The 17,578-nt window shown below is 32.0% G+C and overlaps 3 protein-coding genes across 3 annotated transcripts; 2 read left to right on the top strand and 1 right to left on the bottom strand.

Annotated features, from left to right (window-relative positions):
• Positions 1 to 3,577: 3,577 nt before the first annotated feature.
• LOC126973920 (meiotic nuclear division protein 1 homolog) lies at positions 3,578 to 8,099 on the bottom strand. Its single transcript, XM_050821291.1, has 5 exons — positions 7,962 to 8,099; positions 7,273 to 7,409; positions 6,346 to 6,451; positions 6,063 to 6,209; positions 3,578 to 3,799 (listed from the first exon to the last, which is right to left on the bottom strand). The coding sequence occupies exons 1-5, from the start codon at positions 8,049 to 8,051 to the stop codon at positions 3,656 to 3,658; spliced, it is 624 nt and encodes a 207-aa protein (XP_050677248.1). The 5' UTR covers positions 8,052 to 8,099; the 3' UTR covers positions 3,578 to 3,655.
• LOC126973930 (general transcription factor IIH subunit 5) lies at positions 4,825 to 8,244 on the top strand. The gene is made up of 2 exons (XM_050821306.1): positions 4,825 to 4,974; positions 8,058 to 8,244. Exons 1-2 carry the CDS (start codon positions 4,940 to 4,942, stop codon positions 8,242 to 8,244), a joined length of 222 nt encoding a protein of 73 aa, XP_050677263.1. The 5' UTR covers positions 4,825 to 4,939.
• Positions 8,245 to 8,315: 71 nt separating this feature from the next.
• LOC126973927 (zinc finger HIT domain-containing protein 1) lies at positions 8,316 to 9,160 on the top strand. The gene is made up of 2 exons (XM_050821303.1): positions 8,316 to 8,641; positions 8,978 to 9,160. Exons 1-2 carry the CDS (start codon positions 8,316 to 8,318, stop codon positions 9,111 to 9,113), a joined length of 462 nt encoding a protein of 153 aa, XP_050677260.1. The 3' UTR covers positions 9,114 to 9,160.
• The last annotated feature ends 8,418 nt before the right edge of the window (positions 9,161 to 17,578 follow it).

Below are 17,578 nucleotides of genomic sequence, written 5' to 3'. Positions count from 1 at the left end.
AAAGATAGTTGGAATTAATGTTCTAAATTTTGTCCTGTCTTTACAGACTAAATCGTCCTGACTTTACAGTGAATAAAGATTTTTTGACTTTAACTTTGTACCTAATTACTATAATATGGGATTATTGTGGCGTAGAAGTAAATGAATATGGTTGATTATCGTTAAAGGTTGCAATGTAGATGCATATAATATAATGATATGTTCTTATATATACATGTCTAGATGGACACAGGCGCGCGAGTTTACGTCAAAAAATTCTGGCGCCAACAGTAGGCGCCACTCTTGCTCTGGCCCATGTGCAAACCATGACCTTGCTGTGTGCGCACGATTTAATAAATATAACATTACCAGATGCGCGATTAAAGTACAGGGTACTGAAACTATAGGGGACGATTAAAAAGTGATAGAACTGTAACCTACCATCGCGGCATCAGTAAGAATCCATTATTTATATTATATCCTAATAAATTAAATATGACATAAATAATTGACTTTTGAAGTTTCCCTCGCGCCATTACTTCAGTGTTGCAATTCATTCAAATTCAAAAGTCCCCAAATCAGTACTAGTGAAATAGATTGATTGGTATAATTATTGTAAGAAAGTAGATATATTTTTAAGGAACCATGCAGATGATTGACATTAGAAACTGACCTATCTGTGACGAAGCGATATAATGACGAAGCTCACTCTAGACATGTCTTTAATCTAAGAATATTTTCTTATCAGGTTTAAATGATTAATATTATTATGAAGTTAAGTGAGTAGGAAAGTTTAGTGGGACATTGTTTGTCCGGAAGCAAAACTTCCTAAAGCCTCTTGCATAAAGTTGACTGCCATTATCGACGGTCAGAAGCAATTAAAAAGTTATTTTAAAAGTTACGTGCTCCATCGTATTATGCTAGCATTGCGTGATATTATTACAGAAACAAAAATTGTAGCATTCCCGCTATTACTTTTTCTCGAATTTGAATTTGTTGCGGAGGGATATTTCCTTCGCATATATTATATATTATCGTATTATTGAAAAAAATACTCCGCATTGTAGAAAAAATTGCTTAAGTTAAAGAGTGCATTTAACTAGGTCAGCGTATAGACACCATGTCTAAAGAAATTGAAAAATGCAGACACACCAATTAAAGAAAACGAAAATTTCTAGAATTTGTATTATGCCATGTCTAACATATTATGGCTGCCAAAGATGTACTACATTAAAGTGGAAATGGTCTGGAAACAATATGCTATGCGAGAAAAGCGAATTATAGACAAAAATCATAACGTAGTGGTATCAACCAGGATGAAAAAGAACCAAAGGGCGACAAATTTTATCGATGGGAGGATGACCTTAAAAGAATGACTGAGCCAGAATGGGTGAGAATGTCGAGAGAGAGAGAAAGATGGAGTCAAGTCAAGTCTTTGGAGGAGGCCTATGTCGAAAGGAAGAGATTTTGGGGAGAATTATGACATGTGATGTAAAATGAACACTGTACGATAATCTTAAGCAAATTTTACATATACTAAAGCGATGACATCTGTTTGATCGTCACTTCATCGTGTAATTCACTTTTTTCAACAAATTCAACAAAAAATGCGATATTATTAATCCATGATTACAAAAGATCTCACATGGCTCGAGAAACCATTGTAACTCTACAGGATGTTCGTTTAGAATCACTCTGACATCTTCTCTTCATCTTCCGTACCCAGCAGATCTGGATCCAACCAACTAGGTACCAATTTTTCTGCAATTTGACAATTTTTTAAATGACAAAAGTGTCAACACAACGTACCTTGACAGAGTCTATTAAGTACTCTCGTGTCCCCATAATTCTACCGTAAAGTACCGAGAAGACAGCTAGCTGCCTTACTTTAATTTATGCAACGAGAGTTTAAACTTCGTATAAATATATTCACCTTACTGTAACTTTTTAAACTTAAAACGTAATATATTTCATACTTTAAACATAATTTTGAAGCTTAATAATTTTCAACACGTTTTTCATAATTCTTACGTGTAGCTGATAACCGCAAGTGTTATTTTCGTTGACACAGCCACAATAGATCATGGATAATTTGGTGGATTAAGGTTTTTTGTTGTTCAGGGATATACTGATAATTTGTTATGAGAACAATATGTTATTATCTCACCTACACCTATTGTTGAGTCACCCTGAAGGAAAATAGATTAGGTACCAAAGAATAGTAATATTTCAAGTACAAAAGGCTCACTACGCAAAATCAATTAAAGAAATAGTGACTCATGCTTCGATACACTAATGTGCAATTCAGATCGCACAGCGCTAGTAGACATACCTACAATGACAGACCTAAATTTATATACACTTAGAAGTTGCCTCTTTGATTTTTACCTCTTCTGACAACGTCTATGTTATACTAAGACATGAAATAAGTAAGTACCGTCATAACAAAGCTAATTACACAAATAATACTTACCAATCAGTGGACATAAATAAATATTCTCTTCGACAAAGGTACCCCGTTGTCAATCTCATAAAAATAACCTTTCGCTGTCAATCCTAAATTTGCAGATAGTAATTAAATGATCTAAGGGTATATTATATTAACAATAACAAACAATACAAAACCATTAAACTCACTTAGTATAATAGGTACCTATCATGAATAGTAATTTCAAAATATGTAATAATAACCACTTTAAAATTGATTGTTTCTTTCAGTGTCCTTAGAAAGATTTAAAAAAATAGTTTTAGATGACCTTCAAAATGAATTTATTTTTTATGTTTCTTCATTTTTAAAACATCCGTCGGATCGGTGAAGTAGGTGAAGAATAAAGCTCGCGCGTGTATCACTGCTCGCTCGTGAGCATTCGTGAGTCCCTACTGCATAGCCACGCTGGTGTGGCCGCGGCGCGTACGTACATTTACCTATCTGGTGACAAGCATTATTAGGCACATTAGACCTTCTCATACAATTACTTTGATGATTACAACAATGATACAACTTAAGATCTAGAGGTATAATCGTAAGTTTATAAGTATTCTTGTGATGTTATGATTTTTTTTGGTGGTTTGGTTTTGGATTTTCTCTTTATATCAAAATCGCTCAAAGTCAACTCCTAGTCTTAGTCAAGTCCTACATTTGACAAAATATGACAATGAAGTTGAAATATACTGTTGATGACTGACGTTAAGCATTACATAGGTTGTACAATATTCTTGTGTCTACTTAATCTTTGGTTGATGATAGTTGACAGTTGACATTCTTGACAACAGATAACTCGGTTCAGAAATCAGTTTTCTTAGTTTTATGATTTATCCGAACATAATAAATTAGTGGAGTTTTATATTTTGCTCATCATTAATATTCATAAGTTAAGCGATCGTAATTTGATAAACACCATTTATATTATACTGATAAAAAGAATCATGCATCATGGTGAATGTTATGAAAGGAGTTCTTGTGGAATGGTAAACTTACAGTCTCATAATTCGACTTCTATTTAATAAAATAAACATAATATGCCAATATTTGCTCACTAAACCTAGCTATACTAACATAAATTAGCATCTCCTTTAAAGTAGTACTGAAAACACCATATTGAACTACAAATAATTTAATGAAAAAACTACTTCAAATCAACAATTACAACTTGTCACAAAATGTATGCTATGTTTTCTACAAATCTTCAATGTAGTCCATGTCTGGGGCAATGTTAAAGTGTTGATCAATTGCATCAGATTCCATATGAAAATTATTCATTATATATGATTTGAGTATGTAGATATTTTCTGTCCACCTGTTTATAGCTACTTTCAAAGTCTGTAATAATAATTTATGTTATTAGATAATATCAAAGTGTGCAATGACAGACCTAAATTTATATACACTTAGAAGTTGCCTCTTTGATTTTTACCTCTTCTGACAACGTCTATGTTATACTAAGACATGAAATAAGTAAGTACCGTCATAACAAAGCTAATTACACAAATAATACTTACCTATCAGTGGACATAAATAAATATTCTCTTCGACAAAGGTACCCCGTTGTCAATCTCATAAAAATAACCTTTCGCTGTCAATCCTAAATTTGCAGATAGTAATTAAATGATCTAAGGGTATATTATATTAACAATAACAAACAATACAAAACCATTAAACTCACTTAGTATAATAGGTACCTATCATGAATAGTAATTTCAAAATATGTAATAATAACCACTTTAAAATTGATTGTTTCTTTCAGTGTCCTTAGAAAGATTTAAAAAAATAGTTTTAGATGACCTTCAAAATGAATTTATTTTTTATGTTTCTTCATTTTTAAAACATCCGTCGGATCGGTGAAGTAGGTGAAGAATAAAGCTCGCGCGTGTATCACTGCTCGCTCGTGAGCATTCGTGAGTCCCTACTGCATAGCCACGCTGGTGTGGCCGCGGCGCGTACGTACATTTACCTATCTGGTGACAAGCATTATTAGGCACATTAGACCTTCTCATACAATTACTTTGATGATTACAACAATGATACAACTTAAGATCTAGAGGTATAATCGTAAGTTTATAAGTATTCTTGTGATGTTATGATTTTTTTTTGGTGGTTTGGTTTTGGATTTTCTCTTTATATCAAAATCGCTCAAAGTCAACTCCTAGTCTTAGTCAAGTCCTACATTTGACAAAATATGACAATGAAGTTGAAATATACTGTTGATGACTGACGTTAAGCATTACATAGGTTGTACAATATTCTTGTGTCTACTTAATCTTTGGTTGATGATAGTTGACAGTTGACATTCTTGACAACAGATAACTCGGTTCAGAAATCAGTTTTCTTAGTTTTATGATTTATCCGAACATAATAAATTAGTGGAGTTTTATATTTTGCTCATCATTAATATTCATAAGTTAAGCGATCGTAATTTGATAAACACCATTTATATTATACTGATAAAAAGAATCATGCATCATGGTGAATGTTATGAAAGGAGTTCTTGTGGAATGGTAAACTTACAGTCTCATAATTCGACTTCTATTTAATAAAATAAACATAATATGCCAATATTTGCTCACTAAACCTAGCTATACTAACATAAATTAGCATCTCCTTTAAAGTAGTACTGAAAACACCATATTGAACTACAAATAATTTAATGAAAAAACTACTTCAAATCAACAATTACAACTTGTCACAAAATGTATGCTATGTTTTCTACAAATCTTCAATGTAGTCCATGTCTGGGGCAATGTTAAAGTGTTGATCAATTGCATCAGATTCCATATGAAAATTATTTATTATATATGATTTGAGTAAGTAGATATTTTCTGTCCACCTGTTTATAGCTACTTTCAAAGTCTGTAATAATAATTTATGTTATTAGATAATATCAAAGTGTGCATAAGATAGAATTGAGTATGATGGAAATAATATTGTATTTTTTCCCCCATCCTTGTATTTTCATTTTTTATGGAATAGGAGGACAAACAAGCATATGGGTCACCTGGTGTTAAGTGATCACTACCATTCACATTCTCTTGTAACACCAAAGGAATCACAGGAGAGTTGCCAGCCTTTAAGGAAGGTTTACACAATTTTTAAGGTGTTGTACCATCCCGGAAACACTGCACAAGGAAGCTCATTCCACAGCTTTGTAATACAGTTTCATAACAATAATGTGTTCTATTCTATGTTCATTTGCTTATATTTTGCTAAAATTCTTAATAATGAGTAAAAAATAAATTATTGTTTAAATGTTGCTATATTGACAGTGTGAGACATGTTATACAACTATTCAAACTTAATTTCGTGTGAAATAACATAATTATGGGACAGATGTATATATGTAATATGTATCCATTAGATAATCAAGAACATATTACTGTTGTGATGATCCCACCAGGGGCTCAGTGGTACTGTCAACAGTTTTATCTGTTGCAATAGTGACATATTATATAAACACATAAGAACAGACATAATTTTTTGCAGGTATATAATGTGTTAAATACAAACCCCACATTTTTCATTATACCTAATCTATTTTACTAAATCTTTTACTTAATCTTTTGTGCTCTATTTGAGTTTAATGTGATACCTTAGTCTCTGTCTTGATCTGTGAAATGTATTCGGGATCATTATCCCTGTACTTTTGTAATTCCTTCTTCAGTTCAATTTCTTGCTTTGTGACTGTATCTAGTGCTTCAAGTATCTGTTTTCTCTCCTCATTGGGTTCACGTCCCATCTAAAAATCAAGCAAGTACCGAATATAATTGTTTCATGTTATTTCAAGATTTTCAAAGATATGTCAAATGGTGTCCCAATTGGGTATACAAAAAGTTATGTATTTTATTATTATTTTGACAAGTACCAGCACTTACTGATTCAGTAGCAATAGTTTCTTCTGTCTTTTTCAATTTCTTGGTTGTATCATTCAATTGGTTTTGTAACTCTTGTAGCTTTCTTTTCTGAGCATTCTTTGCTTTGCTATAACAATAAATATTTAATATATTGTGATACACTATGGATAAGTATTTATTGTGATGTCCTCTTGCTCAGAGACATCAGAACATAGTGTTACTGTAATAGTCTTCCTGTCATTTATTAACATTAAAAAAGATCAGAGTAGCTTGAGTGATTGTTGGCAAAAATCCTATTTTCCTAAATGATGATGAAAAGATGTTCAAGTAAGAGGATATCAGGTCAGTCCAAATGAGATGAGAATGCCTTCATTATCTATACTTCTATACTAATATTATAAAGAGGAAAGATTTGATTGTTTGTTTGTTAGCATTGAATAGGCTCTGCAACTACTTAACCGATTTGAATAATTCACTGTTGGGAAGGTACATTATCCCCGAGTGTTATGGGCTATATAACATTTTCAAGAAAATAGGCATCCCTACTGAAAGTCCAGTAATGTTACCCACGGTGTAAAAATACGTAAGCGAATGATGTCGTGGGGTATCAGCTCGTTGTCATATAAATACTAAAACCTTTGTGTTTTATTGAAAAAAATTCAGTGTATGTTACATATTATTACTGAGGTTGATCTATAAATTTTTAATTTAAATAGTTTATTTATACTAGGATTTTGAAATCACTAATGTTAAAATCTACCACTAACCGCCTTAAACATGATGAAAACAAACACAAGAAACACACCTCTTTTTTAAAGTAAATTAAATTAATTTATTAAATATACTTTGTTGGATCTCTTCATTACTGAGGTATCATATCATCATAATTTAACCTTTCATTATAGTTCATATGAATACTTTGAGAGATTGTAACAAAGTTATAGTTACCTGGGGAAAGACCAAAAGTATATAGAAGTACCAATCTTTTCCGAATCAACGAGATGGTCATCAACTAAGCTCTGTACAACCTCCTTCACTGATTGCATTGTTATACCTTTCTCTTTGGGGGCTATTTTTTCTAATTCCTGAAATATTTTGCCGGAATACAATTATTGTTTCAGTTAAAATCAATTAGTGATACATTTTAGGGTTACATAGGTACATAAAAAAATATAAAATATAAAAAGTTAATCAAAACCGTAACTGAATCAAAACATTATTTTTCTGCTCCAATGTTTTACTTTCCACTTTAGTCACCTATAAGCTTGCTGTCATAGGTAGGTTATAGTAAGCTAAACAGTGAAATAAATAAATAGTTACCCCCTTATTCATAATGGTCCGCTAACTTTAAACAGCCGCTAAGGAGTGTTTTTTCTCATTCTGACTAAGATCAATAGAAGAAGACAGAGTGAGAATTAGCAATGCTTTAAGTTAGCAGACTATTATGAATAAGGGGGTTACACTTTAGTCTTAATTTAAGCTTAAATTTATAATTTGATAAATATTTTATTTAAATGATATTAGGTATATAAAATAAGAGAATCAGGTTCATACTTGAAAACCTACCATAAACCCTATCTTATGTTGTAAGAAGGCCTTGCTTCATTTTAAAAACTTTATCAAAAATTAAATGATACCTTAAGTTGAAAGAAGTCCTTGCTTTGGTGAAATATCTCCAACATTCTGATTCTCTTTTCTTCAGCACTAACACCTCGTTTCTTGGACATTTTCAGTGATCCAGCTATGAAACAGTTCCTGTTGCACTTAGATGAGACTTTGGCTCTCGGCAGAAAGTTTATCCTACAAGATTTAGATGAAACTCATTTGTTTATATCTGCTGATATTGTGGACACCTTACAAGCAAGAGTTGACGACTTGATGGACCAATTAAGCATACCTGTACATGATAAGGGACTTTAATTTTAAACGAATTGTAGAATTTCTATTTATGTTAGATATTGCTGTTTCTTTTATATACTTTAACCATAAAAATGACATCAAGAGAGTCCGGCAGAGTCAAAGATGCGGAAAAAAAGAGAGTATTGGATGATGCATCAAGGAAGAGGCGAGCAAGAAAGGCAATTGAAGCACTTGAACAAGACAATTTTCATGAAGACCCTCATGCCGACTTAGTAATGTCAAAAAAGGTACCAAAGTTTGCCGATTCAAATGAAAAACCAACAAGAAAGAAAAAATCTAAAAGTGCTGAATATTATAAGTTGAGGTTTAGAAAAACATTCGCTCAATTGGTTGAAGAGGATGCTGGATTTAGACCTGATCCACCCAATTATCTGACTGCACAAGTGCCACCTTCTAGGTAGGTAGTAGGTAAACTTTTATATTTTAATGTTATCAAGTAGACTTAACAATATTAAAAAAAGGTATCATTGGAAGATTGTCAAAAATGTACACAGCCATAATTTTATTATTAGAAATATTATTTTATTTATGTATATATATTTAACTCTGATGTTGCAAGAAAACATGGGCGCCTGGACTTTTGAACTCAATGTTCTTGCTCTCCAAATCTCGTAAAAAATATTATATTTATCAATGTAATAATAAACTACTATTTCATCCAAATTAATTGGATTATGTTTTAATATGACTCAATTTTTGCTCATCAACTAACTTACCAATTTTGCCTTTCTAGGTTTCCTGATCGTCACTTTTGTGCTGTTTGTGGATTTCCTTCAAATTATACTTGTATTCCTTGCGGGGCGAGATACTGCTCAGTGAAATGCCTTGGAACCCACTTGGATACACGATGCCTAAAATGGACTGCGTAATTGGTTCAATTTTAGTAATGATAAAAATATATCTAAGTAGAAGTGGAGGACAGTCGTTTTTTTTTTTTTCTTAATTTTCCCGCCAATAACATTTGGATTCTAGGGCCATCTGTGAACTAGATTTTTTTTTTAATTTCACTTTATTTTGGAGACTTTGGCAACTAAATATTTAACAGCTCAAGAAAGTTAGCTGCCCAGATTTTTTTTTTATTTTTTTTTATAACATCGTTAGTTCGCCATTTGTTCTTGATTGTTCTCTATAAACATTTGTTTGTTCTCGATTTTTTTTTTTAATTTGCAATTCATTAAAATTGGTTAGGTTAGGTTATGTTAGAACAGTTAAAACAATTGCCAGAACCAAATAGGCGTTTCCCCCCATTTTTAATTAATTGTTTTTAAATAAACAACAAAAGAACAAACAATTATTTATAGCGAACAATTAAGAACAAACTACGAACTAACGATATGCGATATTGAAAATTCAAAAATAGAAAAAAATTTTTTTTTGGGTGGCTAAGTTTGATGAGCCATATTTAACTGCATTGAAATTCTATAGAGAAAATTGACTATTAGTATCGCGACACCTGTTGGTGGACAGCGAATATTATATAGTTTTAATAATATTCACTAGATGGCAATAGTTAATTTATATGATGGAAATTTTCAATTTGATAAAGAGGTGGGAAAAATCATTAATTTATTTAGTATTCAAGTATTGTTTCTCTATTAAGGTTCAATAATAGTAATGACCAAATATATCCAAATATAAATGGAAAACAACCGTTATTTTTCCTGCCAATAAGATTTGATTAGAATCATAGAGCGCCATCTGTGAACTACATATTTAACTGCATTCAAATGTTTAATTCCACAGAGGAAATTGACTATTAATATCGTGACACCTGTTGTTGAGTAGCGAGTGTATTATGTAGTTTAAATAATATTCACTAGATGGCAGTAGTTTATCTATGTAATGTAACTTTTAAATTTGATAAAGAGGTGTATAAATCATAAATCTCAGCGTAATCGGTGTACATACATAAAAAAAATATCGATCGAATTGAGAACCTCCTCCTTTTTGAAGTCGGCTAAAAAGATCTGTGATTTAGATTTTAGGCCATAATACGAAAACCACCTTTGTGGTATAATACCTACATTTTCAATATACTTCCGTTTAATTATAATTGTGTAATATGTACAGTTTAGTAAAATTTGCTCTGACTTGTTTAGTTCCCTTTTGCCAACTGGAACAAGCGTACTTACGTTATATCCCAGCTTAAAAGGCATAAAAGGCATTTATTTTCTCAAAATTGATTCCTTTAGAATTCTTTTTGATGTCATTTCTTATGACTACTAGATACTAATACCGCTTCGGAAACAAATGGCGCTCTGAGAGAGAAAAAGCGGCGCAAGAAACTCTCCCAGCATTTTGCGCTCTTTTCAATAAAAATATACACTATTGTACAGTCATTTCTATGGCTATAAAATAATTACAATCTAGTCCCAGGCTGTCCGATTATTAAGATATTCAGTAGTGGAGTAATAGGATTTACGACAGAGCCATTTTTTTATAAAACATTTAAATTTATTTATAGATAATGCCTGAACAGTGGCTGGGACTTTATTATAGAAGCTGGTGAATTGGTAGCTCATTCTGATTGGAATGGAAACCAAAGAAAAATTAATACTTATTACTAATTAAGTATTCTATTATAATTTAATATTTAAAAAAAAATCAGGATACATGCATTAAATAAAAATATGCAAACAGAGATAGAAAACCTCTTAAACTTATTTGATACAGACTCTAGAAGTCATCTTATAGCTTCCACTTTTTCTAGAATCATAAATTATATAGCAAAGTCTTTATATGCTTTTACAGGATACACCTATATACCTCATAAAATAGATCATATATTTTAGTTTTATATTTGAAGTTATACTTCTCTATGCGCGTTATGAAAAAATTATGAGAGTGAAATTTCAAGATGCGCGCGTATCACTGTAACACAAAAGTAACAGGGTGAAGTTGGTTCCTAAAATTTTCTAACATTTGCGACATTCGTATTTTTTTTTTTGTTTCTTGGTCCATTAATAGGACAGGCAAACGGTTCAAGCTCATACAGCCGTATTCGTTATTTAATAATTAATTGTCAAAGCTTTTACAAGATTATTACAATTTTGTTCTTTCTACAAACGTAGAATAGCAGGAGGAATAAATAATTTTAAGGATTTTTGCTTTGTTACGCCAAAGAAGTATAATTTCTTTCGTGCAAGATTCTACTAAAAAAGTATCATGACAAAACTCTTGTGTTGGCTGTCAATCATTTTTTTCCCTATATGTGCGCACAAAATCACACTTACCCTAATATATCGTGAGTGTCTTCGGTCCCTCGCAAGGGGACAACAATTATTGGTCGCATTTGTGATAATTTAACATTTGCAACGACAGCTGTCACCATATACCCGTTACTAATGAAGGGTGGGTGTTTACACATGATTAGAACAAATAGGGATTGTTTGAGATGCATGAAGTACTAAACCGTATATACGGTTATCAATTTTTATAGCATATTTCATTTTGATTCGAATCGAATACTCACAATTTTTTTCTTAAACTGAATTTTAATAAAATAACTCTTTGGCATTGTTATAATTTACCTATAATTGTACTTTTATTACTTGTAGTATATTCTTAGCTACTATATCTATTCTTTGCTATCGGCGAGTTGGATTGACAGGACTCTGTTCATGATTGCTAGATATCCTATATCCTTAGATTTTATCTCTAGATAGACTTGACAGCTGTGAAAACTTCAAAAAATTGAGGTTTTAAGTTAACCTGCATTTCTAGCAATGCACGCACACCAACACAAAGTGACATTCAGATCGCGAGTGTAAGACGTAAATTGTCACGCACACTAAAGTAAGGATGCCTGGGAAATGTTTGAAATGTCTGTTTTTTGGTTGCTTCGGAGATGATTTCCGTGTTGAAATAAATATTAGTAATGTACATATTATCTGTAGTTTATTTCTTGTAAGTATTAGTATTTAAGTAATTTACTTGTAGCCGATTGTTACTTATTATAGATATTAATAACTGTAGTTATGTTGGTATAGGATTTAATGTTAAATTTATATTATATTTATTGAAGTAAAACTTCTTTAGGCACGACTTGGGAGTGACTCAGATTTTTTTTCTGAAGGAAGTAACGCTCAGTAAAAAAGCCAATTGAAATATTTTGTAAGCCGTTATAATTTAATGGTTTTAAAAAATATTTAAAATTGCTCAGTAATATTTTTTTTAAATCTCCAAGTGTTTTTACTGTTTATTTATTACTACTAAATAAATTTCAGAAATTTTATGACATTCGTTAATTTGTTCTTGGTTTTTGTTTTTCGTTTCCATTATTAGGATAGGCAAAGGATTCGAGCCCATGCAGCCATATTTGTTAATATTCAGTAACAACGTCATATTTATATGTGCTAATAATAAAGGCATAAAAGGCATTTATTTTCTCAAAGTTGATTCCTTTAGAATTCTTTTTGATGTCATTTCTTATACTACTAGGTACTACTACCGCTTCGGAAACAAATGGCGCTCTGAGAGAGAAGAAGCGGCGGAACTCTCCCAGCATTCTTTTTTTGCGCTCTTTTCAATAAAAATAAACAATATTGTACAGTCATTTCTATCGCTATAAAATAATCACAATCTAGTCCCAGGCTGTCCGATCATTTAGATATTCAACAGTGGAGTAATAGGATTTACGACAGAGCCATTTTTTTATAAAACAATCTATACTATAATATTATTAAGCTGCAGTGTTTGTTTGTTTGTTTGTTTGAACGCGCTCTTCTCTGGTACTACTGGTCCGATTTGAATGATTCTTTCAGTGTTGGGTAGTCCATTTATCGAGGAAGGCTATAGGCTATGTTTTTTTTTTTCAAAATTAGGGATCCGTAATAAAATTGCTATTTTGTAACACAAGGTGTAAAATCGAAAATCTATTTTTGCGTGCGCTGCAAAAACTATTGACAATAGAACAAAATGATGTACAGGCTATAATATAGGCAATATTTTATTACTTATAAAACTATCGTGTGAATTATACTTTATATGGCAAATCAACGTTTGCCGGGTCAGCTAGTATAATAATAACCTTCAATTTCTTATTATAAATTATTTTATTAATGAGTGAAAATTTTTAAATGTGCGAACGGACAATGAACTGAATTATAAATATATATATGATGAAAATAATAAGCAGTCAAATAAAATGGCGTAATCCCAGGAACATTTTACTCTTAAATCATTAAATAAGAATAAAAGAGAAAATCAAGAACCTGATAGTGACGTGACCCGTAAAAAGTGTAAGTGTATATATTCTGATGAATAATAATATCGAAATATAACATTATATCATTCTTTGTGAAATACATAAACTATCACTTATCACATGATAAAATAATATTAATAAAAGTTTTTTTTTTATTTTAGGTAGAGAAGATGCCAACGCTGCTCAAAAGATGAAGTAATATCGTCAAATTTTCAAAAAAAAATTGCAAAAAATTTAACAATGCTCCTAGCTCTTCAGTAATACATGAGTGCTTAGTTGGTAACACGGCTTTATTTAATGTAAGTTTAATGTAATATATAAATGCGTCTGTTAATTATTCCTAAAGCTAATTATTATCAAATTTTACTTCAATCACGCGTAAAGATTACACGCACACACTTTCTTTTGTAAATAACTAACATATAATACTTAAGCATTGAGGTCAAATCTCTGCGGTTTTTTCAATGTATGTTATTTGTTCACATTTTGTTAAATATGTAGGTACATATTATTTAGATAAATATGTATAAAAAAACCTGGCCTGTTTTCATTGGTTGTCTAATTTGTTGTATTACTTCTTATCTAAGATTGCTGATTGAAATTGACCGTAACACCGGCAGTGTTACAGTATCTCCAACGTTTTTTAGCGCAACCTCTTTAGTTCATCTAACTCTGCAGACATATTGTTATCTATGTTTAATCAGCATTTAGTAGGCGTACCTACGCACGTAATAATTAAATATTTTTCTTTGATTTACATGTATCAATATTGATATTATGTATAATATCAAATAAACTACAGTCGCGCGTGGCAGCTGTCATTTGGCACGTGCGACTAGTGGAAGGCTCCTTTACACAGGATGCCAGATTATGGGTGAGTACCACAACGGCACCTATTTCTGCCGTGAAGCAGTAATGTGTAAGCATTATTGTGTTATGGTCTGAAGGGCGCCGTAGCTAGTGAAATTACTGGGCAAATGAGACTTAACAGTTAACCTCTATGTCTCAAGGAGACGAGCGCAGTTGTAGAGCCGCTCACAATTTTTGGGTTTTTCAATAATCCTGAGCGGCACTGCATTGTAACGGGCAGGGCGTATCAATTATCATCAGCTGAACGTCCTGCTCGTCTCGTCCGTTATCGCGATACTGTAATTACTACTGTTTCAAACTTATGACTGACAAATGACAGCTCGTTTCATACTTAACTAAATTGCAATTTTTACTTAGGCAGCCCCTTATTACGTAGTATTTACATCCTCTTTGATAATGCTGCTGCAGTCGTTATGTACTCAACGTACATTGTGATTTGTGAGGTAAACACATAATAAAGAACATCTGCAGTGCTGATAACAGCACCCCTCACGCCAATGTGTCTGGCAGGTACTACGTATCTACACCACATTTTCTGTTACAATTATTGATGTTACTATTTCTAGTAGATGTTTAGTTGGAATTTTAATATTGACAACTTTTACACAAATTATCTTGCCCCAAACTAGGCATAGCCTGTACTATGGGCACAACGATATAAACAATATACTTACTTAGATAATTAGATTAGCATAACTTTAAGAACTATTATCAGAATGTATAATGACGTCAATAAACATTTTTTCTTTCTTTCTTTACTTAAACATACATAAATACATATAAACATCCACGACTCGGAAACAAACATCCATATTCATCATATAAATGATTGCACCTACCGGGATTCGAACCCGGGACCTCTATCTTAGTAGCCAGGGTCACTAACCATTCAGCTATGTGGGTGGTCAATTAACAAACGCGAGTGCTATTTAAGCATTCTGGATTTTAATAATGAATAACTAATATTGTTACCTTTGCCGTCGCTTTATATTTTTGAGATGTTTATAAAAAAAAATAAAGAATTGTTTAAATCAGCTAATGATCTAAATCCGCGGAACCGACGTGATCCATAAAGACTCGTTGCACATGATGTCCTCAAATTTACTAAATTTTATAAAAGTTGTGTAAGTATGTAATTGTGTGCGTGTTTGTAGTTAGTTATATAAAAGATTATTTAATAATAAGCTATATAGTTAGCTAAATGCTTATAATTTTTATTGTGTTAAGGAATTCATGGATACTAATTTCTGATATTAATTGTATTAAGTTAAATATTTGCATGCTAGGGATTGTGCTTACAGTATGATACTATAAATTGAACAAATATGTATATATATAATTCATATATTTTTTCTTTTTAGGGGGGAGGTGTAGTGTGTGTAACACCTTTATACACCTATACACACACTCATCTATCCAACTAGTATAAAAAAATCTGCATAGCATAATAAAGGGGTTTTATTATCGCAGTCAGACTATAATCATTTCAACACCCAAACCTCCAACATCGCAAAAAACATATAAAGCTCATTATAATAATATTTTAACACCATTGTATTCTTTGTTTTTTGTAAATATATTATTATTATTAAAACCTATAGAAAAAGTCTGTAAGTCGTATATTGCTGAAATCCAGCTAAATGAAAATGCCCGCCACAGTGCTATTTAAGGTTCTGTAGACAAATGGCAAAAACGGAACCCTTATGGATTCGTCACGTCTGTCTGTTTGTCCGTCCGTGTATGTCACAGCCACTTTTTTCTACTATAAACGAAACGAACTGTACTGTGTAAACTTGGTAAGTAGAGGTGTTCTGTAAACCGCATTAAGATTTTCACACAAAAATAAGAAAAACATTTGGGTATTCCCATACTTAGAACTCGAATTTTTTTTTTCATCAAACCCATACGTGTGGGTTTGTCTATGGATAGGTCTTCAAAAATGATATTAAGGTTTCTAATTTCATTTATTTCTAAACTGAATAGCTTGTGCGAGAGACACTTCCAAAGTGGTAAAATAAGTCCCCACCCCCTGTAACTCCTAAAATAAGAGAATGATAAAACTAAATATATGATGTACATTACCTTACATTACATTAGTTTTTTTTTACGTATAAATGATGAGAGCTCATTTGTGCTGTATGATTTTTAGCAACAATTTTTTGCCTTTTCCATTAAAATAATTTAATATTATTTTCCTTTCTATATTATATTCTTTGCTGCTACGGGACTCTTTTTCCGCTTTTTCATTTTAAAGTAACTCCTGCCCAATATGTCGTCCGGGTATACGATATGTTGAGACGACCTCTTGTATTCATGCAAAATTGAAATAAAATGAATTCAGTAGGTAGTTATTGCGTTTTGCCCGGACATACATACAGACAAATCTTCTATTGACATACAGCTGCAAGTAATCTTTAAGGCGAAGGGTAAGCAGAAAACACGCAAACAAGGCATTTTTAGACAAGTTTATTAGTGAAATTACACCATTTGGAGCTATGAACACTCTTTTAACGTATAACACATACCCTTAAGGCTTATTTGAAGGTTTCTAATGTTTGCTGTTGGTTATAAGTAAACACTCCAGAGCTATTTTCAACTACCACTTTTCATTGCAGTTAAACAAGTTTTTCTCAGCATGACGCATTTGTTTAGTACTATTCTCAGAAAAGGTATTTATATAGCTTGTACTTTTTTTGTGTAGGTACATTTATTCAGATTAGTGATTACTATTGATTAATAGTGAGAATTGTAAGCATATAAACTGTTTGCGCCTGTTAAAATATTACGATATACACGCAAGAATTTTGAAAATGTTGGCTTTGTTACTGTATACATCGCGGGCCGGCAGCCGTGAACTCATATCGCTCAAGGTCGCTAGCATTTAGTGTCGCCTTAAGAAATATTCAATGTACTAACAAATTTACTTTGTTATGATTGTTATTATATACCTAATACCTTATATAATAAATGCGTGTGCTTGGATAATTTATATGCTTAGACAGAGCCCTTTGCTGTTAGGCAACGCATGATAACTGGTCAGGTTTATTACTTTAGTATACATAATAGCTAAGTCTTACACTCGCGATACGTCAGTCACTTTTTTACCAGTGACAGGCTCCTTTGCACAGGATGCCGGCTAGATTATGGGTACCACAACGGCGTCTATTTGTGCCGTGAAGCAGTAATGTGCAAGCATTACTGTGTTTCGGCCTGAAGGGCGCCGTAGCTAGTGTAATTACTGGGCAAATGAGACTTAAC

This window comes from Leptidea sinapis, chromosome 30 (assembly GCF_905404315.1).
Source record: "Leptidea sinapis chromosome 30, ilLepSina1.1, whole genome shotgun sequence".
Taxonomy (NCBI): Eukaryota; Metazoa; Arthropoda; class Insecta; order Lepidoptera; family Pieridae; genus Leptidea; species Leptidea sinapis.
Note: the sequence above shows the minus strand (reverse complement) of the source record. Positions and strands in the feature narration are given on the sequence as shown.